Genomic DNA, 27,814 nt, shown 5'->3' with positions numbered 1-27,814 from the left:
CTAGGGAATTAAAGACCAGTAAATCAAGGCGACTTCAAGAAGGGTATAGACAGATTGGAAAGACTCCAATGTAGAGTGACAAAAATGAGTAGGGACCTGAGAGCATGACTTAGGTGGAAAAACTGAAATAACTAGGGTTATTCAGTCTAAAGAAGAGATGATTGAGGGGGGACTCGATAGGTTTTCAAAGACCTGTAGCGTGATTAGAGAGAAGATGGAGATGGACTTTCCTCTGTGGCCACAGAGGGCAGGACTAGGAGCAGTGGCCTCAAGCTACAGTAGAGAAAATTTAGGGCAGAAATTAAGAGGAACTTTCTGACTATGAAGATGGTCAGGCATTGGAACAGGCCACCCAGAGAACTTGTGGAATCTCCATCCTTGGAAGTTTTCAAGGTTAGACAGACACTTGGCTGGGATGGCTTAGTCAGGGATGATCCTGCCTCAAGCAGAGGGCTGGAAACAATGACCTTGTGAGATCCCTTCCAGCCCTACTTTCTTATGATTCTCCACTTATTCTCCACTCCAACCTCTATGGCCCTAGCTGCCTTCTGATACTGTCTATTCTGCCCTCTCCAGGGATGCGCCTTGTTCCCCTCTTCACACAAGCCAGACACTGGTGGGGCAGAGACTTTGAAATTTGACTATTTCCCTAACATCAAGAACTGTTTATAGGACTACTGGGCTCATGGTCCCTCAAGCACTTATTGGGATTTATATCCTCAAGACTTACAATTCAATTCTTCCCCCAGCAACCCTGTCATAATAGGACAACAACCATATCATGTTTATATACAACAGCAGTATATGCTGTTAGCTGGGTCTGTAGCTTCAGGGCTTCCATTGACTAAGAGACATAAGACAGCCAACACAATCTGGCTCTGGGGAAGGCATGACTCCTGCCATGTTTCTAGACTAGTGAACCAAGGAGAGCCATATTCCCCAGTCCCATAGCTTCCAAAATCTGAACATGAAATAAAGAAAGCCAGTAAAATAATGATAGCAGGGGAAAGTCCCAAGGACCCATTTGTATTAAACTGTATATTGAAGCCATGATAGATAACAAGGGCTTCCCATCCCATTACAAACCAAATAAAGAGAGGCAGAGGATCAGAACACTCCAGCATCAGTGTATTGCATTTGGGATGCTGCACAGTCTACCAGACAACCAGCCTGACAGGATGCCTCCTCATATTTGATTCTATGGTGTAAACTCTATTAAACAAAGTCTGCTCCCTGTTGGTTAATATGACTGTGTTACAGCTCTCCATGAGCACCATGAGCTAAGAACGCTGTTTTAGCTGTTAGTATTTGGCAGGAAATGGTCCTGCACCTCCTTGGATAAAGCTCTTTTAAACTTCATTCCTTATCTCTCTCTGCACAAGCATTTATTACCAGTTGCTGATAAGTGTGTTCTAGTTTGGTGGATGCTATTCAATCTTGTAGGGTATACAGTGTGACAGATTCATGCAGGGTTTATTGGATTAACTTCCAGATAAGTACAGAAGGCCAGTGCTTTGGTCAGAATTCAAATTCATTCTAACTTCAGGACATGATTTTCCTTTAGCATCTTTTTCCACACCACCCAATCTAGAGCTTAACTCCATGAGCCTCAGCCACATTTCTATCAGCCTCCATAGCACCTAATGACCAGCCTTGCCATTCACTTTTATTGCTACTATATTGTTTCTTTTTCTTGAGGCTTACCAATATATATCCATATATTCTATTAAGTACAGGTAGGTATGTCTGTATTATTTGTCAGGGAACTTGTTTCTCAGGACTCAAACAATCCATGCCCTGAGCAGCTGTGTCAAATGCTATACTACAGATCCTGGAGCATAAGACCAGAAAATAAGGGACTTTGGAACATCTGAGCTTGTTTTATTACTATTAGCTTGTCAGTGATTTCTGACATCTAAATGAGATTCAAAATGGCAGAGCCGTGAGACACACAGACAAGAAAAACCACCATCTTCAATCATGACATGAGAAACCTGCAGGGTGCAAAAAAGGCCAAAGGAATTGCTGGGAGTGTTCAAAGACATTTTTGAGAGAAAAAAAGATGACTTGATTGCTGAGGAAAGGAGGATATTGAGGACATAAGGGATAGAGAGCAGAAGTAAGAGCACTGCGAATGGATTCTAACCTCTTACAAATGTCACCTGGACAGCAATAATCAGAAAAGAGAAGATTGCAAAATCGAATGTAAGAATGTATTGCCCTTGCCCACAGTTTGGGTATCACTTTGTTGTAGCCTAGTGTGGAAGACTAGTTTTATTGTGATATTCCTGGTTTAAATGTATTCATGTTCCACTAATGTTGCATGCCTTAGTTTCCTCAACTACCTCACCCTAGGGGGGAAAAAGGGGTGAAGAGACAGAGAAGCTTGAGTTGCCTGGCCCATATGACAGAAAGCATATGACATCAACGTAGAACGGAACAGCCTTGTTGACACTTCAGGGACATGAGACTGGAGATGACACTACAGAGTCCAAGGAAGAGGGGGAGATGAGCACCACAGTAGACGACACAGTCCAGTGTCTTGACTGGGGAGTTGAAGAGGCTGAAGAGAACAAACAGCTGAGCTTACTTTGGGATGCTCAGGGGCTGTGCAAGTTTGAGAGAGAACAGTTGAGCTAACGCTGGGGCGCTTAGGGCTGTATACACTAGACTGGAGACAGAGGAACTGCTTAACCCTTTGGAGGAGGACAGCTTTCTTGATGGGTGTCCTTTGACCCCACTTTATCAGAGAGGAGCAGTTCGCTTCACTGCTTGGGACTTCGGAATATGCTCCTCTCCTTTCTGAAGAGCTAGAGTCCCTCTCTCAGAGGTTGAACTAGATGGCAGTTCCCCGAGGCAGGGCAGTAGATAGCCTGGGTCAGGGTCTCAGAGTCAGAAGGAACCTGGGCTTACCCCACTGTAGAAGCTACACGCAAGTTGGCTTCCAGGGGGTCCTCAGAGAGGCCAGACGAAGCTGGGGAACCCAACCAAACACTTCCCTGGCAGACTCTGTGACACTTAAGAGTGGATGCAATGGACCTGTATACGGGTGCTTTAACAATAGCAGCTAGGTTCTGCAATTTTATAGAAACTGATATAGTAAAGTGGTACCAAGCCCATGAGCACACCAGCCCTCTGAATTACTTACACTGCATCTATGAAACAGATTTGTAACATTTAAAATGTTGTCACTTGTGGAAAACATGTGGAAAGGGTAAGCAGGGTAAGACCAGAAGTTTCACCCTGAGAGAACTAAAATATAAAAATCCTGCTAGAGTTGCCATAACAGAGGAACAGGTGCTCATAGCTATGTGGAGCTGTAATCACATTTCTAATCTGCTTAATAAATTGCCTGGCACAATTAAACCCAGCTCAGGAAAAGTGTAAAAAAGGGATTTGTCCAACTTTCACAGTTCTCCAGCTGTTAATGATAATATCTCATGCTCTCCACCTATCTACAGTAGACACTAGGGAAGATCCAATAAATACAGATTAGATAGATAAAACAAATTTTAAAAGACTACTGCAATGAAGCGAGGGGAAACTGGGTGGTTTAGGGGACTGGTAACAGATTAGGAAGCCTTTATAATAACTAAGTTACCTATCTGAACCAACTCTAGGGGTGCCTATACATGAGTGCAGAGGCTGCTCTGACGTGCTGGAATTCAAGCATGTTGGAGCAGACTTGATTAACTGAGTCTGCTGAAGCACGGCAATTACTGCCTTCCAGCAGCCTCTTGAGACTCGTGCAGCAGTGACCCTGTGCTTAAAAAATGGTGGGAGGGGCACTTGAACTCAAGGTTGTTCAATTAGCCTTAGTTAAAGTGCCCTGCCACCATTTTTAAGCATGGGGACGCCAATACAGGAGATGTGGGGTGCTTTAATTAGAGTGGCTTTTGGAGCCGCTCTAATTAAAGCACCACCCCTGGAGCATGTGTAGAAGTGCCCTAGGACACTAAAATCTGGAAGTCAATACTAAGTGGATGGTATTTGTTTGTGTACATGCAATGAGCTGGTGAGGTTTGGCTCAGTTCTGCTCATATAGTACATTAAAAGCACATTTATAAATATTTTTAAAGGTTAAAAACCTATCAATATGCTGTAGACTTTAGCAGCTGGTGTTACAGATGAGTGGGAGGTGTTATAGATGATTCCAAACAGCTTTTTGATATTTAGGGCTTTGTAACAATCAGATACAGAATTTAGACATCTATTAACCATGAATTAACTCCTTACAGGTTACCTGTACACGTACCTTTCCTATTATATGAAACTCCAGTTCATAGTGCACACATGTTGGCATCACAGAAGTCATAAGCTGGCATTCTTGTGGGCAGGGTTTGGCAAGAGGTGCTCAGGAATGAATGGGCACAACTAATGAACTACCCCTACACTTCAGTTGCAGGCTTTAGGCACAGGGAAGGGTGCTGGACTTCCACTGTCTGTGCTATATTTGTGCTGTTGAGCAGAGGCTGTAAGTGTCTTTATTAGTCTACATGGAACCTTTCCCAAGTACCAGATTTACTTTAAAATTACACTATATAATACACATCATCTGGCACAGGAATAATACCCAGCATTATTACAAACCTACTTCCTATCTACCAACAGCTAGAACAACAGCTGCATGCTTAGGGGCAACCAACATGGGTTCATCAGTGGCAGGTCCTGTCAGACCAACCTGGTGGCACTGTTCAACATCTTCATCAGTGATTTGGACGAGAGGGTAAAAAGCACCCTGTTCAAATTTGCTGATGACGCTAAGATGTGGGGGGACGTGGGCACACTGGAAGGATGCAACAGGCTACAATCAGACCTAGACAGGTTACAAGGGTGGGCGGACGAGAATAGGATGGGTTTCAACACAGACAAGTACAAGGTGATGCACCTCGGGAGGAACAACCGGCACCATACCTACAGGTTAGGGAACTCCCCTCTTGTCAGCACGGAGGCGGAAGGGGATCTGGGGGTCATCACTGACTCCAAGATGAACATGGGCCGGCAGTGTGGGGATGCAGTCAGGAAGGCCCACCGCACCTTGGCATGCATCCACAGATGCATCTCAAGCAGGTCCAAAGAGGTGATCCTCCTCCTCTATGCGGCACTGGTCAGGACGCAACTGGAGTACTGCATCCAGTTCTGGGCGCCACACTTCAAGAGGGATGTCAACAGCATGGAGAGGGTCCAGAGGAGGGCCACTCGTATGATTGGGGGACAACAGGGCAGGCTCTATGAGGACAGGCTGCGGGACCTGAACCTGTTCAGCCTCCAAAAGAGAAGGCTGAGGGGGGATCTTGTGGCCTGTTATAAACTAGTCAGGGGGGATCAGCAGGCATTGGGGGAGTCACTGTTCCCCCGAGCACCGCCAGGAGTGACCAGGAATAACGGTCACAAGCTGGCAGAGGGTAGGTTTAGGTTAGATATCAGGAGGCGCTACTTCACAGTCAGGGCGGCTAGGGTCTGGAACCAGCTTCCAAGAGAAGTGGTGCAGGCTCCTACCCTGGGGGTTTTAAGAGGAGGTTAGATGAACACCTTGCTGGGGTCGTTTGACCCCAGTACTCTTTCCTGCCATGGCAGGGGGTTGGACTAGATGATCTGCTCAGGTCCCTTCTGACCCTAGAAACTATGAAACTATGAATTTATTGCAGTTACTTTCAGAGTTCTATTCTGCATTTCAGTCCTTGAGTTCTGCACTGTTATGAAAGATTATATATCATTTGGAGAAACCAAACTAAGTGAAAAACGTCAAAATCCTATTTTAATGAACACGGATAAAGCGGAAGAGCTATACTAGACTAATTAAATAGCCCAGAAATTTTAATTCCAAGCCATAATTTCTGTTAATTGATTTTCCATTCTTTCCATCCTTGAAGCTCACAATTGTATAATGTCCTTATATTATTTGAGGTGATATTAGAATGAATTTATCAAAAAAATCCACCCTGCTTTGCCTCAGAGGAATATATAATCCAATTCTATTTATTTTCAATGTTCAACCCAGAAAAATCAGCTGACTGCACCTAACAAATACAGCAGGCATGCTTCCAATGAACTCCTATCTGTCAATGGGGAGAAGTTCCATCTCATTAACCAGTTACAATGAGCTAACAGGGGTATCCACAGAAATCACTTCATGTTCACATCCTAGAATCGTAAATATGCTCTCTTCTCAACAAACAACAAAAAAACGGATTTTGCTACTTCTCTCCTCCGGAAAGAATTTTTGGATGTTTGTGCAAAAGCAGAGATAAATTGAAAATTATCCTAAAGAAGTACACAGGAAAAAAGAGAAAGCCTAATTTAGGCAACACCTGATATCAGCTACCACCACGCCAAAACATCCAACCTGCTTCCCATGAGCCACAAGAAGATACCAAAGTGGGTTATTTAGGATGTACAACACTGAGCCAATTTAGTTATCTTCTTTCCTAATCTACTATTGTTCAGGGAGTTTCTTCTTCATGGACTAAGCAAGGGTAGCATTTTTCATCCTGACTGCATTTTTTTTTACCTGCATACAAATATTGAAGGCATGCTAACTGCATATACTTAAAAAGGTGGAAAAAAGAGGGAGACATGTTGGAGAGATTCTCTCTCCAAATCATTAGCTTTATACTATAGGTCCTATAGGTTTTAAGAAACAATCTTCTTAAAATGAACCAGCCTATACATACCCAGGTATATCTTTTTCTTGCTATTACCTTACAACCTCTCAAGTGTTGCAGGTATGCTCTGAACATGTCCATGAATGAATGATTTATATGTACTCAATTTGAAAAAAATATTAAGGAAATAAAATGAAAAAGACATTATATAAAAAATATTTGTGTATGTACACACACACACACACACACACACACACACACAGAACCTGTCTTGAAGGAATCTTAAGGAAGAGAGTCAAGCACTCGAAAGGTAGGATTTAATGTTGCCCGTGCAGCTTTAACATGGTGCATGGACTCTATGAAATGGCATTTAATTAGAAGATCACCTACTAACTCTTTCCACAGAGCCCCTCTCTCAGGTGAAAATGTAGTGATATAGATAAATGAGAGGCTAAAGCACCAAACCAATGTTAATTTCTAGAAATTCATAGTCAAATCTTACATAAATTAGATGCAAATTAGTGCAAAAATACCATGTTCTCTAGCAATGCACATATGTCCACATTAGGGTCAACAAAATTCTTCTCTCTAGAGCAGCCTCAGCAAAAATAAGTTACAAGCAGCAAGAAGTACCTGCAAATAAAGCCTATGAAATGATTAACTCTGCAAAGCAGATTATCTGAATGGATTATTGCAAATAAGTCAGTCACAAATCTTTGCTCTTTTGCCATAATGACAAATGAGCCACTTAATTGCAGATCTTCATAAAAGAAGCCTACAGTGAAAACTGGAATATCACAATGCTTTATGTGGTAAATCATCCAATTTACAGTACCTCAAATTTTGGGGTTTCTCTTCCAAGAACAATACTTCTTTTAATATTTCTTGGTACTGCGCAATATGTATGCAGTAGCAAGTGCACTGATTACTTTACAAACAAAAAAAATCTGCATTCCTCAAAACTGTAATTTAGACTTCTTTCTGTCTGCTTTTTTTTGAAAGAGTACCCACAAGTTGACCGAGTTTTCCGAGAGCCTGACACCATCCTTCAGGTCTTTGCTCACTGATCTGTCTACCACCATTGCTCTACATCAGCAATACAGTTTAATGTTTGGTTCTATTTTACCCTATGATCTTCCACATGACCAGCTCTTTTGGGACAGAAGTATTAACTATGACAAAAAAGTAATAGCTCTACTTGTATAAATCTTCCTTGTTTTTTCTAACTTTAATCAAATGAATGCAACCTACATATTCATATCTTTACAACCTACCCCTTTGGCCTGTCCTTTCATAGCCTCTTGAAAGCAAAATTAAAACTAAAATAAGCATTTTATTACAGTATTTCTCAGTTACTTGCAGAGTGATTTCAAGACAAATGCTACCTGCTATTCCCCCCCGCAATTCAGGTCATCACTGGTAAGTGGACCAGTAACCAAAAAATAATTGCAACAATGTTAAGTTGTTGAATAAATTCCCTCCATGCCATCTTTATTCTAGCAAATTTAATAATAATGAAAAATGCCCACTTCACAGCAAATATTCCAGCCACTGATTAGGTCTGCTAAAGGTAGGGAAACTTCTTGTTATGCTTGCCTGTCAATAGGCTTCAGCACTGCCTAATATGCGCTGTCTTTTTAGTTTACATTTCTACTTAGCCTCTCTCTGTTAAAAGTGTCACCAAGGAAGACTGTTTGGAATATGTCCTGCAATGTTGACACCTGTCCTGTAGGACCTTGGTCAAAACTATCAAGTGATTATTATGACTTTGATTATTAAGACATGATTTTGAATCATGATTATTAAGACATGATTTTGAGGCCAGGTATGCCTCTGAAAAAAAAAAGTCTTCCTCCTGTTACAAATCCAAGCGTCATTTTGACCTCCTCTACACAAAACCAGGCGGAAAAGGAGCATCAGGAGACTGTAAGAGCAGAGGAAAAACTGACATTGATATGAATTGTAAGCAATAAATAACCTGATGTAAATAACCTGTTTTTGCTTAGGTTTTACAAGTCAAATTAAGTGCAGTGTATCCAGCAAGTTCAGGTAGCAGGATATATCTTAAATACTGCAACCCCACCCTTTTTTAGTTACCATGATCTTCACAAATAATGTGCATACTCAAATGGGTTGGCTCTTGTCAGGCAGGAAACCACCTAGGGAATTCTGCAGACCTAAGTCAAGAGTATGTCACAATATAGTTTACTATCCAAATTCCTAAGAAACCACAGACAAAATGGACTCCAGAAGGAATACGCTGAGAATCAACAGAAAGGAGACGGCAAGATAAGAATACTGTAGAATTAATGCATTTGGCCTGCAGTCAGCAAGGCAGCTTGAGTGGGAGGACAGTCTGCCTCAGAAGGGTGGCTATATCTTGAAGGCAACATTCTTGATCAAATGTTGTATTTAAGACATTAAATTTAACAAAGAATCAATTAAAAAGGTTACAGAACCCTCATGATCCAACCTAAGATTAATATTATGGCTCCTTGTAGCTACCATGACACGCTCCAAGGGAGCCACATGTACTGAATCTTAATGTAGATCCTCCAGCTATACAGAGATGCCATTATGTAATGTACAGCACTGAAGCACTATGACCGCAATGAAGCAAACACTGTGTCAGTTGTTTTATTGTTTAATCAATCACCTCCTCTGGCAGAGATCAAGAGAGGAGAAAAAGCAGCTCAGTGGCAAAACAAAAGTTCTGGAGCAATCTGTTGCCTACCTATTGGGACGGATGAAATCTGACTGTAGAGGTCCAGCATGCGGTTCCCATCTGCATCTACAAGGTAGTTTCCTCGGCTCTCCTCATAATTGCAAAAAAAGTGTACAGCTTCTGCATTCTTAAAAGGAAAAAACCCAACAATCCAATATATCTAGTATGAGGCAGAACAATCTTATTTTGAAGATGCACACAACATAAGCGGGGGGAGAGATGCAACACTACCTAATACAACACCTGCTTACAATACCTAAGCCCCAAAAGATAAGTATCTTCATTTTATCAGGATTAACTTTGCTGTAGCCTATTACAAGCATGGACTGTAAAAAGAACTAAGAGAAAGAGGAGAAAAATGGAATGCAGTATTTTGCACCCATTTTAAGACCTCCTCACTTGAAGCTCTGAAAGCATTTTACCAACCTCAGGGAATTAAATGCAGTTAATGATTTGCCCATGGTCCAACAGTGAGTAAGGGCAGAAGTGAAAATAAAACACAGAATTCCTGAGTCAGTCTGATCCTGCAGATCACCCACATGTGCCGTCTGCAAAACACATACATAAATGCATGCATATGTAAGGCTGACAGACATTTTTCTTGTGGGAATTGCACGTGCCAATTTATGAGGAAATTTAAACAACTATAAGCAAGCATTTCTTCCACGTAAGTCAAGCATGCACACCAAAACACTGTCCTTTGGGGCAAGGTAACAAATGGTTATCCTCTGCTTAATAGCAACATTAAAACACAAGTATCACACATAGTAGGTAAAATAAGGTAAAAAAAAAAGGACAGGCATTTATATCTCACAGAACATTTCAACACTAGGAAAAGGCCAGGCAAAAATTTTGTTCTAGTACATATTAAATTGTAATTTAATTGTAAAACATTATGCACAATTTTTTTTATGCAGCGTTACCATATTTACTCAAATATAAGACAACCACCCTAGTAATTAGACTCTATATATGGAAAATGTATAAATTCATTATAATTTTCCAGGTATGGAATCTAATTATTGCAAGTCTGACTTGAATTTGTCCCCTCCCACTGCTACAGCAGGGGAAATAAATCAAGGGGGAAGTGGGGTGGGGAGGCAGGTCAGGTAGCCATTTGCTCTGTTTTCCCCAGCTTTTTCCCTTGGCAGCCCTTTCCCCTTTCTGTCAGACCCTGCTCTCCCTGAGCACAGGGAAGTAAGGAACAAATCTGAAAACAGTCTTCATATTAAATGTGGCTGTAGCAACTTGCATATAGTACCCATGCACTTAGCGTATCCCAGAATTGATGCATGATGCCTTTTTTGAAACTGTTGCAGGTTTTAGCACCAGTACTCCATTAACACACTTGAGCAGCAGTTTGGCACCTACTTATATGTAGTATAAATAATGGGTTTTTTGCAAAAAAGTACATTTCTTTATAAATATATATCTCCCTATACCTTTAGAGTTCTGTCTCATGATTAATCTGGTTTACTTGACAGTTCATGACACGCAACAACAGCTAAAACATCATCATCCCCATTACAAGAGCCACAAACACACTCTTCACCACCTCCTTTACCCATCATATTCACACAAAAGACCACCTCAGTGCCCTCTTTCTTCCCTACCACCTCCCTCCCAAATCTCTTGCCAGCTTCCCCAGTCCTTTCACTCATTGTCATCACAATCGCCAGTGCTCTCTCTGGTGATCCCGCCTCTGAACAGTTGGTGCCAGTCTTTTCTCTTCCATCGGTCAAAGCGAGCTGGAGGGGCCCCTTGATGCTTGGACAGGTGTCCGAAGAGCACCACCTCTCTGGTGAAGGTCTCAACCACTGTCACCATCGCAAAGAGTATGATTACTCTCCTCCACACCTCCCTGGCCTATGGCCAGTTCTAGAGGAGGTGGTCAATTGTTTCCTCCTTCCACTGGCAGGTTTGCCTGGGGCAGTTCAGTGGGCCTCTTTGCCCCTCTCTGTGTCTCAGCACCCACACAGGGAATACACAGTGGGATACCTGCCAGTTCAAGTCCCTGTGCGTGGCAGGTCTTGGAGGAAGGTTCACTCCCACAGCCTGGCAGCTGTCACCAGGTGGCATGTCCATGGCTCAAAGTCTGCCCTTACTACCTCCTGCATCTGTGCTTATGTGGTACAAATTATGCACGGCATTAGTCCAAAGCCAAAGGCTTATGATATAGCCCACAGTTCATCAGGCTGGGTCCCACCGGACTCAACAGCATCTCAAGCCACAAGTGACCCCACAGCTCAGCACTGCTCAAAATGTATGTCTACTCCAGATAGCCCCAGGAAGGATTCACAAGCTAATTAGCCCCACTCATGACTGGAACCAGGTGTTCTTGTCACAAGTCTTGGGATACTCCAAAAACTTGCATGCAGATGAGGCACAGGGCAACTTAATCTGGCTTCACCTCATGGAGGGCAGGGCCACACTAAGCACATGTGTCAGGATGAAAGAAGGGGAGACAGAGGGATTCTGCATGAATGGTATCAAATGTCATGGCTCACCATGACTTGAAAGAGTCAGCAGTGAGGAGGGACTGCGCTTACTGGTCACTACCATGTGTGTTACCCAGATGGGCTATGTTAACCTATTCTTGTGATAGGTTTCAATCAGAATGTTTGCCCAATGTGGGTCATGTCTTTCATAGTCATACACAGCACTGGCTGCATTTAATCAGTTTCATAGTAAGTTTCCATTGCTGAGCACCTGCTACTTTTGGCAGCAGTTTAGTGATACACAATATATTTAGTGAAATTTCCTTATATGTGATTGTAAGATGAGAGGCTTTTTCTTGTATTTGAGTAAATATGGCACATCTTTCCTGCCTACTTGGCAGCCTGAACCTAAAGCATTTGATTTCAAAAACAGAAATGCTGAGAAATTAACTGAAAGAAAAAAGAAACTTAAATTACCTGAATTCCATTTAGCTCTTTCATTAATTCCTGTAAGATAAAACAAACAGCCTCATCAATTTAACCACTAAACACTGTGGGTTATTTATTTATTTTTAAATATACACATTAATTGCATGCAGGTTTTCACGACTAACGGTAAAATTCACTTGCCATGTGCAATTTGCAATATCTATATTTGGAAGATGTGGAAAATATATTTTTTTTCAGCTGCCCAATTTGCATAAAAATTGTGTGTGTGTATCCTCTCTAAAACATTTAGGCTGAATTTTGTAAAACTGGGGTGATCTGTATTATGACTAGGGACAGAAATTACACATACATCAGTGTAAGTGATTAGAAACTGGTTCAGTTCTGTAATGCAACAGAAGTTCAGTGCACATAAACTGCTTTCAAAATGGCCAAAATCAGTTTAAGATAAACCTAGATGGACACAGTATCATATACTTAACTGATTTAGGTTAAATCAGTTTATTGAACTTCTGTCCAAGATCCCCTCAAAATTCAAGTTAACTCACAGCCCCCCTAGCATCCCAGGATGCTATGCACCTCCCCTGCAACCCTCTTCGCTGGATTGGTGGGCTAGCCTTGGTCCAAATTGCCTGCTCTAGCTGAGCAGGGAGGTGTGCTCGAGCACTGCCTGGCTTCTGGCCTGGGCCACTGCAGGCATGTGGCTGCATTTCCAGAATCAAAAGTGAATATCTGTTCACTTGCTTATCAGTTCAATCTACACAGCTCAGATTAACCTGCAAAGATTAAATCAATTCAGCTTTAGGACTGTCTGTAATTAGCCTATGAAACAGAAGAAACAATCCAGCCAGAAAGGGAAAAAAAAAGCCCAAAAAGGAGAGCTGTAAATGCATAAGTGAGGGATTCATACATAATAGTTATAACAGATAGTGGCCTTTTATTAGCATCTAGGACTGACACTGGTCCCTGTACATACCCAGTGAAGTCAGTGGGACTCTGCATAGGTGGAGTCAACCCCAAATTGGTTACATTTATTTTGAGTGAACTACACTCCATGCAGAGAAGGAGGAGGAAAGCAGTAATTGCAAAACAAGCCTTTCAACAGAGAACAAAGAAGTTTTGTTAAGACTGTCTGAGCCCCCAGGTACTATTAGCAGATTTTCCTACTACTTAAGCAGAGCTGATTTAATGGATTCTATTAAATATCTGATTCCGCCCAAGCAAAAGAATGTCCAGCTCTCTTCAGTGCCGAAACCAAAGCATTAATCTGTAATAAGCACAGTCAATCCTGTGTTTCACTAGAAAACGTGTCCAAGGAATGCTCTTGGCTCACCACTGAGGGAGAGGTTTCTTTAAATTGACATCCACTTGTTTCTAATTCTTGCTTAATGCAAGCAATAGCTATTAGGAACGCTTGAGATTAAATACAAAAGGCAAAATCTTTTTGATCAAAATGGTGAGGCTGTACAAACACACTAGTCTCCTAGCAACACTGTTATGCATGTGCTGAGGATAAGCAGAACAATAGGGATAGTAGCTTTCCTACCTGTCTAAGAAGAAAAATTTGTCTTCAAATGTTCTGATAGACAACCCAACATATCTGCATAACCTTTGCTTTATCAATCATCATAGTTTGGATCCAAATTCAGGCACAACTGCTTTGTTACTGCTAGGAATTCCACTCAAACATGTTCATTAGCAGTTTCTTTCCTTGTAGTTTTTCACTGCTAAAAATGAGTTTAGAAAGTTGCAAAATTGCAATTAAAATAATCATTGTCCCTAACCATTACATCTACTAGGCACCGTTTTTCCAATTTGATCACTCAAAACACAGCTACTTTGGACAAAATCCACAAACCATCACACTCTGTGAACTTACTCTGGATCTAGGCCCAGGAACCTCTGTCTTCATTAAAGGTCCATCATAATCAAAATCCAAATCAATTTTAGCTGCAGCCTGACTGATAGCCCTGTGTCCTGCAAGAATTAAAAAGAAGAAAAAATGATGATAAACTTTGCTTTTATATCAGACCTATTATACTCCCCTGAAAATAAATACTTGGTTCTCCATCTGGATAAGGATATCTCATAGCAGAAGACAGCTATGTTGCACTTGCTGAAGGGAATTTAAGACCCAATTTTAATCCTGCCTTAGGCTAGTGCAGGTCATGAGAGATCTTGGCCTCTGGTCCATGCAAGTGTGACGGGCTAGCTGGTGGTGATTTGGCCCATGGGTTTTGAAGGGGTAAAAGACGATTGGAGGGCTTGGAATTCCCTTTCCTCACCAATCAGGCCCCAGAGACTCACCCTCCATGTCTCCTGATTGGCCCCTTGGGTCACCTGGAGGGGAATAAAAGAGGCAGCACAGCTGACTCAGGGGAGACCAGTGAGGGACCATAAGGAAGGAGTTTCAAAGAGCTGGGCCAGCAGGGTGGAAGCAGTTGCCCCAGAAGAGCCTGAAGGAGTGGGACCTGCAGGCAGCAGTGGGACCCTCAGCAGCGTGGTGTGTGGCCTGCAGGAGAGGCTCCCCGCTGGGCTCCAGGATCCCCTGGGAGAGGCTGTGGCCAGCAGGAGAGGTTCCTAGCCCTGCTTCCAGCTCCTCCAGCAAGAGGCCAGGAAACTTGATGTGAGGCAGGGGCTCCAGGAGGTCAAGACCCCTAGCAGCTGAGACTCATGCCAGCACTGGTGGTTGCGTGGTAGAGTTTTTGTTTACCACGTGGGAGATCTCAGTTCAGGTCCTGGCTGGGGTGAGTGAAGCGACAGGGAAAAATTCTTGTTGCAGTGGAAAGAGGTCATTGTGTTTTCCCTCTTTCCCTCCCACCCGTTCCCGGTACCTAGGCCCTATTTCTTGTTATTGGACGTCTTGTATTTTGTGACTTTCATATTTCACCCACCAGTATTGTTTGTTCTGCTGTTTGTGTTTTATATTTTGTTAACCCTATCTTTTGTCAACTGGATGAATATGTGTATGATTGTAAGAGCCTAACCTTTATTGAATCCTGCCCCCTCGGGGCATTGTAGTGTCCCCTATACCCCCTCATTTATACATATTATGTTCCCAGTACTGTTCTCTCATTAAAAGGTACATGGTTAAGACCCCATTAGTGGTCTGGCTCTGCTCTATAGGGAAGGAGTGTCCCTACACCTCCCACAGCACTCGTGCACCTGCTTTGATCCCTTCAGTTGGAGAGGGGGTACATCTTGGAGTAGCGCCTGGGTTACACAAGAGAACAAGGGGAATATCTTACTGCTTGGGAAAGGGGGACTGGGGTTGAGAAATCCTAGATTAGATCTTCACCTCTACTGCTGACACAATGCATTATCATCTCAAGTAAGTCTTATACCCCAACTTCCCCATTTGTAAAACTGGGATGATTCATTACCAGCAGAACTGCTGAAAGAAACTGAAGAGCGGTTTATAACAACATTAAGGAACAATCTTGGAAAAGAAAATCTATTCATCAGAAAATAAAACAGCTCTGCTTTAAAAAAAAAAAAGGTGGGGGGATGAAGGAGGGGATGAGGGTGGAGGAGGGATTGCGTATGAGCCTGAAGACAAACTCTGAGATGTGGGTCAGTGATCATTTTTATTCTGACCTATGATTACACTGCTGTTGTTTGGCACGAACGCAGTATAGGAAGGAAAACAGGTTTGACATGCCAAATGAGGCTGAAAGGCAGTAAACTCCCTTTCTTCATCCATAACAGGCTCCACTCGCATTTTGTAACAAATTACTCCAAAATGCTAGGTATATATATGTTTCAAGAGCACAAAAAAAACAGCATTTTGTCTGCTACCTGCCCTAAAACTGCAATATATAATTGTCGAGTGTAAATGAGCCTAGAAGATGAACTGTATCTGGTACGTATTAAACAAAATCTGCAGTGTTCATAGGTTATAAGAAAGAGGAAAATCTCCATTTCTTAAAGGATTTCAATTTTTCCATGTCTCCTCTCTCTCAGACTTCCACCTGATCCGGAGACCAAACATAATGCAGAACACAAGCATGTGGCCTGCCCAGGATACCTTTGTAAAGGAGAAGGATCTGACCAGGCCACCCAGATAATATTGTGGAGGACGAGCAAAACAAATCAGGGTGCAGACCAATAGCTATTATGGCTGACCTGCCAGTACACAGCGTGCATCCATGACTGAACAACCACCCCATATCCTGAGAATATCAACGGAAGACTTTTTTTTACTCAGTTTTTACTATCTTACCTCTTTGTTCCCTTTGCACATTTGTTTTGTGAAATTTTTTGAAGTTGGTATAATCTGGTTAGAAGATAAAGAATAAAATCAGATGTCATATGGTCTGCTGGGGAAGGATTGGCATGGTTTGCATAAATGGAAATCCTGTCTCACCTATATGCTGGAGTTCTTTGTGGGTGTTAATGAGCACACGATATACTTAGGTTTTAAAAGAGCTTTTGAAAAGGTCCCTCACCAAAGGCTACTTAAAAAACTGGAGTTGCAACAGGACTGGAGGGGAAGGTTTTTTTCATGGATGGAGAGGTAGTTAAAAGATAAGAAGTGAAGGGTAGGACTAAATGGTCACTTTTTCAGGATGGAGGGAGGTCAAAAGCAGGGTCCTGCAGAGATCTGTGCTAGGCCCAATTTTGTTCAACAGTTGCTATACCCAGGAGAGACTTAAAAGGCTAAGACTCTTCAGTTCAGAAAGGAGAAGGGATAATGACAGGGGTCTATAAAATAAGGAAGGGTGCAGACTGAGAGAAGAGGGAACTGTAATTCACTAAGTCCCAGAATACTAGAAATAGGGAGCACCCATCAAAATTAGTACACAGCAGGTTTTAAATTAACAACAGAAGGTTTTTTTGGTTTTTTTTACAAAAAAGAAAGAAAGAAAAAAGGTGTAGATAATGTGTGGAATTCATGGCCACAGGAGGTGGTAGAGGCAGATAGCATAGCCAGATTCAAAAAGGGAATAGTCAAATTCATGGCTGAAAGATCTATTAATAGCTGTTGAACAGGACAGTTGAAGATATTTCCTGTCATCTCAACACCAATAATGGTAGATGCCAGGGAGGGTAATAAATACAGAATGAATCACCCCCAAGATACCTGGTTGAATGCTCTGCCTCTAAAGCGTTCACCCCTGCCACTGTGGAAGACAGGATACCCAGGCTAGACGGACCATTGGTCTGACCCAGTATGGCACTCCTTATGTTCTTAAATGCCTGAATGTAGCCACCACTGTCACAGTAAATCAGTATGAAATTTTAATTTAACAACAGAATTAACCTTTATTTCCCAGTAAGAAGAATTGCTGAATTAAAGACTAATTGAATATCCTTTTTCTGGCAAGGGGACTCAAAAGTTTTGATAAAGTTTGTCTTTTGTAATCAATTTCAAAATACAGGAAGCCCTTGCTAGTCACGAATCCGCTGTTCCCAGATTCGAATATTCACGGAGTGCTGCACCAATGGGGTGGGTCGGGGTGAGCGCTGCTGCGGCTCCCTCTGGTGCTGCACTGAGCTCCTGCCTCTGCGTAAGCCGGCACAGAGCGCTGCGTGGGGCGGGGGAGGGCAGAGCACAGAGCAGAGCCGGGCAGGCGGAGGGGGAGGGCAGAGCCAGGCAGGCGAAGAGCGAGTACTGGGGACGGGGAGGGAGGTGGCGGTGGCATCTTCTAACCTGGAGGCTGCCGTGGTTGGTCCTCTGGTGCTGTGGGGAGCCCCGTGATTCCAGTTTTTCATGGGGGTGGGGAGCAGGGGGCATCTGCGGGGTCTGATGGGGAGTCCCATCAGTATTTGGGGATATCACCATTTGTGGGGATCTCCAGAATGGATCCCCCACAAGTGGCAAAAGGTCTCCTGTACTTTATGTTTGGATTTAAGATCTTTTTTCCCTTGTGGGTCCCAACTAATACATTTCCAAACTTTTGAATGCATTTGTTAACATCTTTTCCCTACAGTTAAGCAGGTTATAGTCTTTGCAGCAAGGAGCAGTCAAAGTTGCAAACCAAGTGTGGTGTTGTACAAGGATGAAAAAAAATCAGTCTCTGAACCCATTTATTTTGTTTAAATGAACACAACAGCATAAAAGTGTGGCAGTAATAATCAAAAGGGGAGATTTTAGGGCACGGACAGAGACTTGAGCTCCTAGGATACAAATAACAGAAGTGACAAACTTTGGAAGAGATGCATTACATGTCCAGAGATAAAATGAAGATGATGCCTACATCACAGGGTTAAACAACAAGGAGGCTGGTGGTGTGCCCAACTGGCAGAACATGGAAAAGGTTGATACTAACCGAACCAAGCATAAGTTCTCAACAGGCACACATGTTACCTCCATCAACGTAGTATGGGACTTAGATGATCACAGTAAGAAAAACAGTCCTGAGAGGGTCAGGGTACCAAGAAAAGAGAGACATATTTGCCTCTATACTGTACCATGACAATAATATACTCAATAATTGCAAACTTAAACATTTTATCCAGACTTTCAGCTATGGGGCACTTACAAGCATTTCTCTGGCATAGTGTATCTGCCGTAAATTAATTTAAAACCACATAACTGATTCAGAGCTTCAGTAGCACTATCCCTACCTCAAGTTGATATGTGGAAGATGAACTGTGAATGTAGACTTGTTGGAGGAGATTTTGGAATTGTCATTTACCCACATCATGTTGAGTGCCAGGAGCAGTACCGCCAAGTGCCCATGAGATGAAACAGCATGACAACATATCAGAGCTCCAGGAAGATTTGCATATGAGAAGGCAGGCAAATGCCCAGATTTGTAAAAACCATCCTGTTGCAGTGCAGTATTTTTGGTCAAGCAGTTTCTTGGCTGTCCAACTTCCAACTTTTCTCTAGATTAATTCTACTGAAGAAAACCTCCAATTACTCCAAAGACCCTCCCCAGAAGCTCATGAATACCCACATGTCTCACAAGTGGTTAAGCTCACTTAACCATTGCGCGTCCCGTGCAAGCTGAAGGAGGCAAGAAGGCCAGGAGGAAGAAGCGTCGCATGATCGTCATTGGTGACTCCATCCTGAGAGGTACGGAGGGCCCCATCTGTCGCCGGGACCCCTCGGCACGCGAGGTATACTGCCCACCTGGAGCGAGGATTCAGGACATGCTCCAGACCGTAATCCAGCCCACCGATTATTACCCCATGGTCCTAGTCCATGTGGGCACTAACGATGCGGCCAGGAGGAGCCCTGATCACCTGATGGAGGACTACCACGCTCTGGGGTGAGTGTTGAGGGAGATGGGCACACGGGTGGTTTTCTCTTCTATCCTGCCAGTGAGTGGACTAGGCAGACGGCATGAAACATGCATCGCGGAGACCAACTGGCGGCTACAGGAATGGCGCTTCGAGGAGGGCTTTGGCTTCCTCAGCCACGACCGGCACATCACAACGAGAGACATGCTGGGATGGGATGGGCTCCACCTTTCCCCTAAAGGTAAGTGTGTGTTCTCTTCTAGGTTGGCCCTCCTCCGGCGGGCTTTAAACTAGGCTCGTCGGGGGAAGGAGAAGGTGAGGGCCGAGGAAACATCAGACTGCCAGACCAAACAGGACCCACAACTACAGCCCAGCCCAGACCAACGAGTGAAGCAAACAAACAGGTAAGAGAGAGGGGCCAGGGTAACGCTGGGACTAGGGGGTCAGTACACACACCCACAGGAGGCCTCAAATGCCTCTACACAAACGCTCGTAGTATGGGCAACAAGCAGGAGGAACTCACCCTCCTGCTGGCTGACACCAGCCTGGACATAGTGGGAATTACGGAAACATGGTGGGACGCAACGCATGATTGGGCAGTGAATGTCAAGGGCTATAGGCTGTACAGGAGGGACAGGATAGGAAAGAGGGGTGGGGGCGTGGCACTCTATATTAAGGAGGAATACACATCCTCGTTAATTAGCAAGGAGTCAGGGGAGGGGCACTCGGAAGTGCTTTGGGTTAGAGTACAAGGCAGTCAAGGGGAAAGGGACTTAACGGTGGGAGTCTACTACAGACCTCCCAACCAGGGAGAAAAGCTTGACCAGGAATTCTTGGGTCAGCTCACAGAGGTAGTGAAGGCTAAGGACGTGGTAGTCATGGGGGACCTGAACTTCCCGGACATCTGCTGGGAAGAACAGTCAGCCAGGTCTGAATGCTCACGTAGGTTCTTGGCCAGAGTGAAGGACCTCCATCTAACCCAGGAGGTGCACAGCCCCACCGGGGGTGACGCCTTGTTGGACCTAGTGCTGGCCACGGGTGATGACCTGGTGAGGGGGCTGCGGGTGCTTGACCACCTGGGCGACAGCGATCATTGCCTGCTGGAATTCACCATCCAGCGCAAGGTGGCAAAGGCATGCAGTAAGGCAGCGGCCCTAGATTTTAGGAGGGCAGACTTCAACGAGCTAAGGAGGATAGTTGGAGAAGTGCTGAGGTCCCGGAGGGGAGGGGAGCCAGGTGTCCAAAGAGAGTGGTCGCTCCTTAAGGAGACGATCCTCCAAGCCCAAAGGAAGGTAATCCCAACGAGGATCAAAGGGAGCAGGAGAGCACACAAGCCTCCGTGGCTCACCAAAAGCATCCGGGAAAGTCTCCTTGCTAAAAAGGAGGCTTACACCCAATGGAAAGAAGGGGTCATCACCAGGGAGGACTATTCTGTAGTTGCTCGGGGATGTAGGGGGGTAGTTAGGAAGGCCAAGGCAGAGATGGAACTGGGGCTAGCTTCCCAGATTAAGGACAATAAGAAGTCCTTTTTTAAATACGTAGGGGGTAAAAAGAAGGTCCTGGTAATGTGGGGCCCTTGCAGGACGCCATGGAAAACTTGGTCGTCACACCAGACGGCAAAGCTAACATGTTTAACGATTTCTTTGCCTCTGTCTTCCTAAGTAGGGACCAGAACAGCCACCTCCCTGCTGGGCCCCCTCAGGCCCCAGGGGAGGCACACCTGGGCCACAGGTTAGCGAGGATTTAGTTAGGGAGCTTCTGGAGGGGTTGGACGTATTCAAGTCAGCCGGCCCGGATGATCTCCACCCTAGAGTTCTAAAGGAACTGGCCAAGGTCATTGCAAGTCCCCTGGCACGGCTTTACGAGCACTTGTGGTGCTCTGGTGAGGTACCGGAGGACTGGAAGAGGGCCAACGTGGTCCCCATCTTCAAAAAAGGCAGGAAGGAGGACCCAGGAAACTATATGTCGGTTAGTCTTATCTCGATCCTAGGCAAGCTGTTCGAGAAAATTATGCTGGCACACATCCAGGAGGGGCCAGCAGGGGACTGCATACTTAGGGGCAACCAACATGGGTTCATCAGTGGAAGGTCCTGTCAGACCAACCTGGTGGCCTTTTACGATCAGATTACCAGATCATTAGATGCAGGGGTAGCAGTGGATATAATCTTCCTGGACTTCCGGAAGGCTTTTGACACTGTCTCTCACCCTGTTCTCATTAAGAAACTGGGGGGCTGTGGTGTAGACACCCACACGGTCAAATGGGTCGCCAACTGGCTGGAGGGCCGCACCCAGAGGGTGATAGTAGATGGGTCCTTCTCAACCTGGAAGGACATGGGCAGTGGGGTCCCCCAGGGCTCGGTCCTCGGGCCCGCACTGTTCAACATCTTCATCAGCGATTTGGACGAGGGGGTAAAAAGCACCCTGTTCAAATTTGCTGATGACACTAAGATGTGGGGGGACGTGGGCACACTGGAAGGATGCAACAGGCTACAATCAGACCTCGACAGGTTACAAGGGTGGGTGGACGAGAATAGGATGGGTTTCAACACAGACAAGTGCAAGGTGATGCACCTGGGGAGGAACAACCGGCACCATACCTACAGGTTAGGGAACTCCCCTCTTGTCAGCACAGAGGCAGAGAGGGACCTGGGGTTCATCATTGACTCCAAGGTGAACATGGGCCGGGAGTGTGGGGAGGCAGTCAGGAAGGCCAACCGCACCTTGACATACATCCACAGATGCATCTCGAGCAGGTCCAAAGAGGTGATCCTCCCCCTCTATGCGGCACTGGTCAGGCCGCAGCTGGAGTATTGCGTCCAGTTCTGGGCGCCACACTTCAAGAGGGATGTCAACAGCATGGAGAGGGTCCAGAGGAGGGCCACTCGTATGATCAGGAGACAACAGGGCAGGCCCTATGAGGAGAGGCTACGGGACCTGAACCTGTTCAGCCTCCAAAAGAGAAGGCTGAGGGGGGATCTTGTGGCCTGTTATAAACTAGTCAGGGGGGATCAGCAGGCATTGGGGGAGTCACTGTTCCCCTGAGCACCGCCAGGAGTGACCAGGAATAATGGTCACAAGCTGGCAGAGGGTAGGTTTAGTTTAGATATCAGGAGGCGCTACTTCACGGTCAGGGCGGCTAGGGTCTGGAACCAGCTTCCAAGAGAAGTGGTGCAGGCTCCTACCCTGGGGGTGTTTAAGAGGAGGTTAGATGAACATCTAGCTGGGGTCATTTGACCCCAGTATTCTTTCCTGCCATGGCAGGGGGTCAGACTAGATGATCTGCTCAGGTCCCTTCCGACCCTAGAAACTATGAAACTCTACAGAAACAATGGGAAGAGTCTCACAGCTGTGTTTGTCATACACTACTTTATTTCTGTGGCAACCTTGTATAATGGTGGCCTAACCTAGTGGGCATCATGGCAGAACTATTCCACTTAAAAAGCCTACTGGCTCTAGAAGCTCATCCAATAGCTACACCATTCATAGCTATTTTACCCATATTTAATAACAAAGCTATAAAGCCAAATATTGCACTAGAAGACATGATAGAGTAAATTAAACATTTTAGTCCCATTCCCACCCATACAATGAAAAATCACAATGATCCCTGTGCATAAAACTGTCCTCTTCTCTTCCAGCTCTGCACTTTTCAGCATCAAGCAGCTGGGTTTTTGCTTGTTCCATACACCTATTTACTGCATTGTATTTTTTCCTGAAGTCTGTCCCGCCCGCTACAAAGTCTTACTGACTTCTTCAAAGCTAAGAGCCAATTCCTTTTCTCTCCTCCCCAACCATAACTGTGACCTCTTATCTACCCCAGCCTCAGCATCCCATGCAACCTTTTATAACCTATATCATGAACTCAGTTTTCTAATAAAGATGCTCTCTAGGCATCTTGTCAACTTCATGTTTTTCCTCCCCGCACCATCTCTCTCTTCTGTGGGTTCTTCACTAATTCATTACCATCTCCACATCCAAAACCTTTTTCAATTCTCTTTTCTAACAAGACACACAGAAACAAGACACCAAAACATTATTCAGTTCATCAAATCTTATTCCAGCAACTGTGCACAAGTGTTTAGTGAAAGTTCTTGTTGTTTCTAACCAATTCTGCACCATCCCTCATTGTGCTGTTTCTGGTGCTCTTCCATAAATCTCAGATGAAACTAGACAAAGATCCTAAGGGCAGGGACCATGTCTAGTTTATCTGGAGTGCGAGGTGCACCGCATACCCTTTGAACACCGTAAACAGTAATCACTTTGTGGCTGCTGTCTGAAGTTCAGCTTGCAATAATAAAATTAAAAGAAAACACATAATGAAGTAAACCTACCTACGAGTAACAGAAAGGGTATGCTGACACTGCATGGTGCAGTACCCAGCATGTGCATGGTGCAGTACTGGAGAGGTACCCAGCCTAGATCTGCATGGCAGCAGTCCAGCAACAACTGTGGAGGGCTCCATAGTGGCTAGTTTAGCCTTGTCAAGACACGTTTGCTGCTTCCAGTACTCAAACTGGTTTGATTGGATTCTGATCTTATTTGTTTGATGGGTATAATTTAACTTGTTTAAACCCAAGCCTTTAATACTGCTGTACACTGAAAGTAAAAAACACACAACAGAGAAACCACTGCTCATTAAAGATCGGCAATATCCTGAGGGATACCCAGCACGGGTTTGTTGCAGGTAGGTCTTGCTTGACCAATCTCATTTCCTTCTACAACCAAGTGACCTATCACCTGGATAAGGGAGAGGAGACTGATGTCATATATCTTGACTTCAAAAAGGCCTTCGATCTGGTATCCCAGGATCACCTCTTGGCAAAACTAGCCAACTGCGGCCTTGGGTCCACCATGATCTGCTGGCTGGGGAACTGGCTCCATGGTCGGACCAAGAGGGTGGTGGTTGACGGAAGTCAATCATCATGGTGCCCTGTGACCAATGAGGTCCCCCAAGGCTCTGTCCTTGGACCTATATTGTTCAACATCTTCATTAATGATGTGGACATTGGAGTCAAAAGCAGACTGGCCAAGTTCGCCAATGATACCACACTCCAGGGTAAAGCATCCACACCTGAGGACAGGAGGGTGATCCAGGCTGACCTTAACAGGCTCAGGAAATGGATGGATGAGAACCTGATGGTGTTTAACGCCAAAAAATGCAAGGTTCTTCACCTTGGGAGGAAAAACCTGCAGCATCCTTATAGGCTCGGCAGTGCTACACTCGCTAGCACTATGGATGAAAGGGACTTGGGGGTCACGATTGACCACAAGATGAACATAAGCCTTCAGTGTGATGCTGTGGCTAGTAAAGCAAGCAAAATGCTGGCTTGCATCCATAGATGCTTCTCAAGTAAATCCCAGAACGTCATTCTCCCTTTGGACTCAGCCTTGGTGAGGCCACAGCTGGATGATGTCAGTTTTCAGCTCTACAATTCAAAAAGGATGTGGAGAAGCTTGAGAGGGTACAGAGGAGAGCCATGCACATGATCAGAGGTCAGGAAAACAGACCTTATGATTACAGGCTGAATGCCATGGGACTCTTTAGCCTAAAAAAGCGCAGGCTCAGGGGAGACCTGATGGCCACCTATAAGTTTATCAGGGTGCCAGGATCTGGGGGAACATTTGTTCACCAGAATGCCCCAAGGAATGACAAGGTCAAACAGTTATAAACTCCTGCAAGACCGTTTCAGGCTGGACATAAGGAGGAATTTCTTTACTGTCCAAGCCCCCAAGGTCTGGAATAGCTTGCCGCCGGAGGTGGTTCAAGCACCCATATTGAATGCCTTCAAGAGAAATTTGGATGCTTATCTTACTGGGATCCTATGACCCCAGCTGACTTCCTGGTCCCTTGGGCAGGGTGCTAGACTCGATGATCTTCCGAGGTCCCTTCCAGCCCTAATGTCTATGAAATCTATGAAATCCTGCAGACTAGAAGTATATGGCAAAAATCTAAGACTACTGGTCACATTTTGAATTAAAGAGCAAAATTCCATCCTGGCCTATTGAAACCAAATTTTCCTACAATGATTTGTTGTATTTTTAATCTACCACCAGAAACAATTCAACCAGAGGTGCTTGCTTTATAAACCCAAATAAATAAAAAACTAATGAGCCATAGATTTAATCTAAGTACCTATGATTTAATCTAAACCTTATTTAATCTAAGCCAGTCCTATTAACAGCCAGTACAGAGATTTTCATTTCTTTTGTTGCAAAATTGTGAAATAACTTAGCAGAATCTTATGAGAGACTTGCAATATGTGATCTATAATATGGGACAGTAACATGGCAGACACTGGGATGAGGGGGGAGGAGTGAAGTTTCTCTTTTCAGTAACGTATTCCTGGAATACACTAATTCAGGTGTAAGTGGCAAGACCTTCGGCAGACGCCAGGTCCCCACTACACATGCACGCAAAGGCACAATGGGATCTAATGCACAATCTACTCAATAGCACTTTCTGTCATGCCACATGTGCATGGCAAGAGGAGCAACTGCGGGACTGCACATTAGATTCCATTGCACCTTATTGCTGGTGCAGGGGAAGCCTGATCCTGGGTGCCCCCTGTACTGGCAAAAAGCAAGGTCTCAGCCAAGAGGACTCTCAACTGCAGGGGCACCCTATACACCCTCATGGCTCGGAATTGCAGCTGCCACAACCTCCTAGCACCAAGGATGTGTGAAGCCCAGGAACAGAGATCACAGCAGCCATAATCTCCCAGCCCCAGAGGGTTTCATTGCGCCCCCAACACTGGGATATCACCGCTGCTGCGATCTTTTGGCCTCTGAAATGTGGAGAGCCCACACGGCTGGAAGATCGCAACAGCCGTAATCTCTCAGCACAGGGAGGTGGTGGGGAAGTGGGGGTGGCTTCCACATACTTTAGGGGCTGGGAGATTGCTGAGTCCTGGCACTAGAAGGCACACTGCTGGCACACAGCAACTTCAGCTGCAGGAGACAGCCAGGACCCAAAGTCAGCAGCTGCTGGGGCCGAGTCCCCTTAGTGGCAGCATGCCCAGCTCTGGCTGGGCACGGTGCACCCATGTGTCTGGGAGCCTGGTCAGCTGATATGGCCCCCAGCCTCAGGAGAGATCCTTCTACATATGCAAATTGAAGCTCAACAGCAATCAGCTATTAAGTTAGTACACATTTTCAAAGTCTAACTTTATAGCTGATTGGAGCTTTTTATGGTGTGATAATTATTTTGCATGTGTAGCTGTTCTCAAGGTAATTATACAATTAATCAGTTAATTGTGTGGTAACTAACAAGTGAAGTGGACTCCTGAGGCATAACTAGCAGGGCCTTACTTGCTGCGAGGACTCAAAGTCCCTATTTGTTGCTGTCACAGTGTGATCTGTCCCCCCAAGTTGTTGCCACTATAGCAGCAGCCCAACATCTATGCACTTGGAGGCTGCTGCGCCAGGGGTGCAAACTTCCTGCGGTGGGGCACCATTCTGACACTCCTGCTCAGTTGGCACATGAAATTTCTGCCCCACCTGCCCATTTCCTCCAGCAAATGTTGATACTGATGGGTACTTTCTCCTAGAGGTAAGGACAATCATGCAATCCTATCACTTTATGGTACTGAATTACAACTGATAACACTACCACAGGGACACACCATTCTGTGACAGAAGCATAATGAAATCAAAAACCAGCAATATCCTACACAGATATTTCCTGTAGCTGTGTTAACTAAATTCATGTTCGCTTTTAAATTCAGTCAGACAGGTCTAGAAACTACTTTGATTGGAGCATAACAGTAGTTAATTGCTCTTTCTATAGCTACAAAAGAGGTATATGCATATTTTACACACACACACACACACACACACACACACACACACTTCTTTTCTTTGATGATATTTAAATGTAAATAAATGTTGACAGTCAGGGGGACCTATTCTCCAATAGGAAGTCATTTAAACTGCCACACAAGTGTTCGTAGTTTACTGTGCCTCAATGTAGACTACTTGCCTTTAAAAATAGGGAGTGGTGTGTGTGGGGCAGAAGATTCCTGGGTTTTGGCTGGGTTTTGTTTTTTTTTTTAAATACAAGCCTTTTCTGATGCCTGAAGAACAGGCTTCCAACCAGCGCCGACAAACAAATAGTTTTTCTGTCCTGTGAAAATATTCATGACTTCAAAAATTCTTCCCATTCCAAGTTGGGAGGAAACAAACCTTTTTGAAATTTTTCATGAAGACAAAGGAAAGCAGGCAAAATAGCCACAGTAAAGCCAAGAACTTGGAGGTCAAGGAACTCACCCGGGGTGTTGGTACCGCAGGTTCAACTCTCTGCTCTGCCTGATTTGGACAGGGTCTTGAGCTCCAGCTTCCTTATATTTCAGAACATAAAAACACTGCATTTTACAATAACCGTTTAACCGGTTCTAGGCAGTGATTTTGCT

At 44.6% G+C, this 27,814-nt stretch overlaps 1 protein-coding gene across 4 annotated transcripts in view; it reads right to left on the bottom strand.

The window, feature by feature from the left end:
* ABAT (4-aminobutyrate aminotransferase) overlaps window positions 1–27,814 on the bottom strand; it is a 137,535-nt gene that overhangs the window by 47,193 nt on the left and 62,528 nt on the right. For all 4 annotated transcript variants that reach the window (XM_090023188.1, XM_090023187.1, XM_090023189.1 and 1 more), the window contains exons 3-5: window positions 14,095–14,192; window positions 12,246–12,275; window positions 9,340–9,457 (exon numbers count right to left, since the gene is read on the bottom strand). In XM_090023188.1, the coding sequence (XP_089879314.1) occupies window positions 9,340–9,457; window positions 12,246–12,275; window positions 14,095–14,192 (246 nt within the window). The remainder of the gene's footprint in view (window positions 1–9,339; window positions 9,458–12,245; window positions 12,276–14,094; window positions 14,193–27,814) is intronic.

This window comes from Crocodylus siamensis, chromosome 12 (assembly GCF_052110815.1).
Source record: "Crocodylus siamensis isolate JL-2025a chromosome 12, ASM5211081v1, whole genome shotgun sequence".
NCBI lineage: Eukaryota > Metazoa > Chordata > Crocodylia > Crocodylidae > Crocodylus > Crocodylus siamensis.
The sequence above is the reverse complement of the archived record's forward strand: the minus strand, read 5'-3'. Positions and strand labels throughout refer to the sequence as shown.